This window comes from Tupaia chinensis, unplaced genomic scaffold (assembly GCF_000334495.1).
Source record: "Tupaia chinensis unplaced genomic scaffold, TupChi_1.0 Scaffold145148_1, whole genome shotgun sequence".
NCBI classification, from domain to species: Eukaryota; Metazoa; Chordata; class Mammalia; order Scandentia; family Tupaiidae; genus Tupaia; species Tupaia belangeri.
Window position 1 is genome coordinate 1,280,522 of NW_006205008.1, and position 1,646 is coordinate 1,282,167.

General features: G+C 35.2%; 1 protein-coding gene across 5 annotated transcripts in view; it reads left to right on the plus strand.

Moving 5' to 3' along the window:
• Positions 1 to 1,646, plus strand: part of ERCC6L2 (ERCC excision repair 6 like 2) — a 175,365-nt gene that overhangs the window by 7,076 nt on the left and 166,643 nt on the right. For all 5 annotated transcript variants that reach the window (XM_006167823.3, XM_027768003.1, XM_027768002.1 and 2 more), the window contains exon 2: positions 299 to 723. In XM_006167823.3, coding sequence (XP_006167885.1) covers positions 299 to 723 — 425 coding nt within the window. The remainder of the gene's footprint in view (positions 1 to 298; positions 724 to 1,646) is intronic.

A 1,646-nucleotide genomic window follows, 5' to 3' on the forward strand; every position in this document is an offset into this window, starting at 1 on the left:
GGCCCAGAGGTCGTGACCTAGCATGTATATTTTTTAAAACTCTGTGGGAGGTTATGACACAGCTAGGATAAGAATCTCTGGAAATAAATCATGTACTCTTTATTTTGTTTATTATAAGAGAACATCCAATAATGTATTTTAGAAAAATATCTAGACATGTTATAAATGAAATTTATTTTGCTTCAGTTATTTGGAAAAGGTATTTATGGAAAGCACTTTTTTTTTTTTATAGCAGTGGAGATAGGTTGTTACTGTATAAACTAAATTTGAAAGTTTATTTTCTTCTTTATTATTGTAGACAAATGGCTTCCAGGAGAGAGATGTCTCGCCCCTTCTCCAGATAATGAAAAACTCTGTGAAGCAAGCATAAAATCAATTATAGTGGATGAGAATGGGAAGTCATTTGCAGTTGTCTTATATTCAGATTTTCAAGAAAGGAAAATACCTCTTAAAAGGCTCCAAGAAGTAAAATCTGTTAACGAGTACCCCAGGAATTTTATATTTGATGATGAAGATTTGGAAAAACCCTATTTCCCAGACCGAAAATTTCCATCACCTACCGTTGCTTTTAAGTTATCTGAAGAAGGAGATTCTATTCCTTACACTATTAATAGATATTTGAGAGACTATCAAAGGGAAGGAGCCCAGTTTCTCTATGGACACTACATCCAAGGAAGAGGGTGTATTCTCGGTGATGACATGGGACTTGGAAAAACAGTACAGGTATTTATTTTAATTACTTTATAATTAAAATTTGGTAAAGTCATTTTATTATGTACATGAATGGTCACCATATGCAAATCTCTCTCATAATATCTATATTTGGTGTGTTTGTGTGTATGTTCGTCTCACCTGCTAGGCAGTAAAATTTTTAAAATTAAGGATAGTTACTCAGTTATTACTTTCTCCTCAATCCTTATTTAGTACCTATGAAACGTTATTCAAAAATAAAGTTTTGGTATAATCTGGTTTGATTTAGTATTGATAATAACATTAAGAGAGCAGTTATATTTGTAGTTTAACTTTCTTAATAAGACTTCATGGAAAGAAAGTATTCTGTATTTGGTACTAATACTATATAGCATGGTTAAACTGATTTCCTGCAAGCCTTATGTACATCTTGTTTGGAGTTTATCATGTCAGAAATTTCTTAATCTGGAATACCATAGGCCCCTAAGAGTTAGACTGGTGGACTTTAGAGAGGCCTTCTAATTCCCTGCTAGAATTTGTACGTGTGTATATTAATTTTTTTTTCACTAGATGGTGCATATGTGAGAGAGAAAAATACCTTCCATGAAGGATGGCCAGGCCACAATCCCTTCTCTGTTTCTCCTGTTAGGGTATTGGGCATGCATGCACATGCACCCTGTATGTTTTTCAAGCTACCGGGTCCAGAAACTTAATCCATGTGGGATACAGCAGCCTTAACCATCACACTACTAGCTGGCTAATGTACATACTTTTCTTTTTAAATTTTTTTTTAATTGAGTTTTTTTGCTATAAGGTGTGTGCGTTTGCTGGAGAGACAGAGACAGAAAGCGAGAAATCACCCCCTGGGGGTTGGCCATTCTGCAATCCCTTCTCCTCCATTCTCCCTTGGGATTACGGACACACACACACACACACACACACACACACACACACAC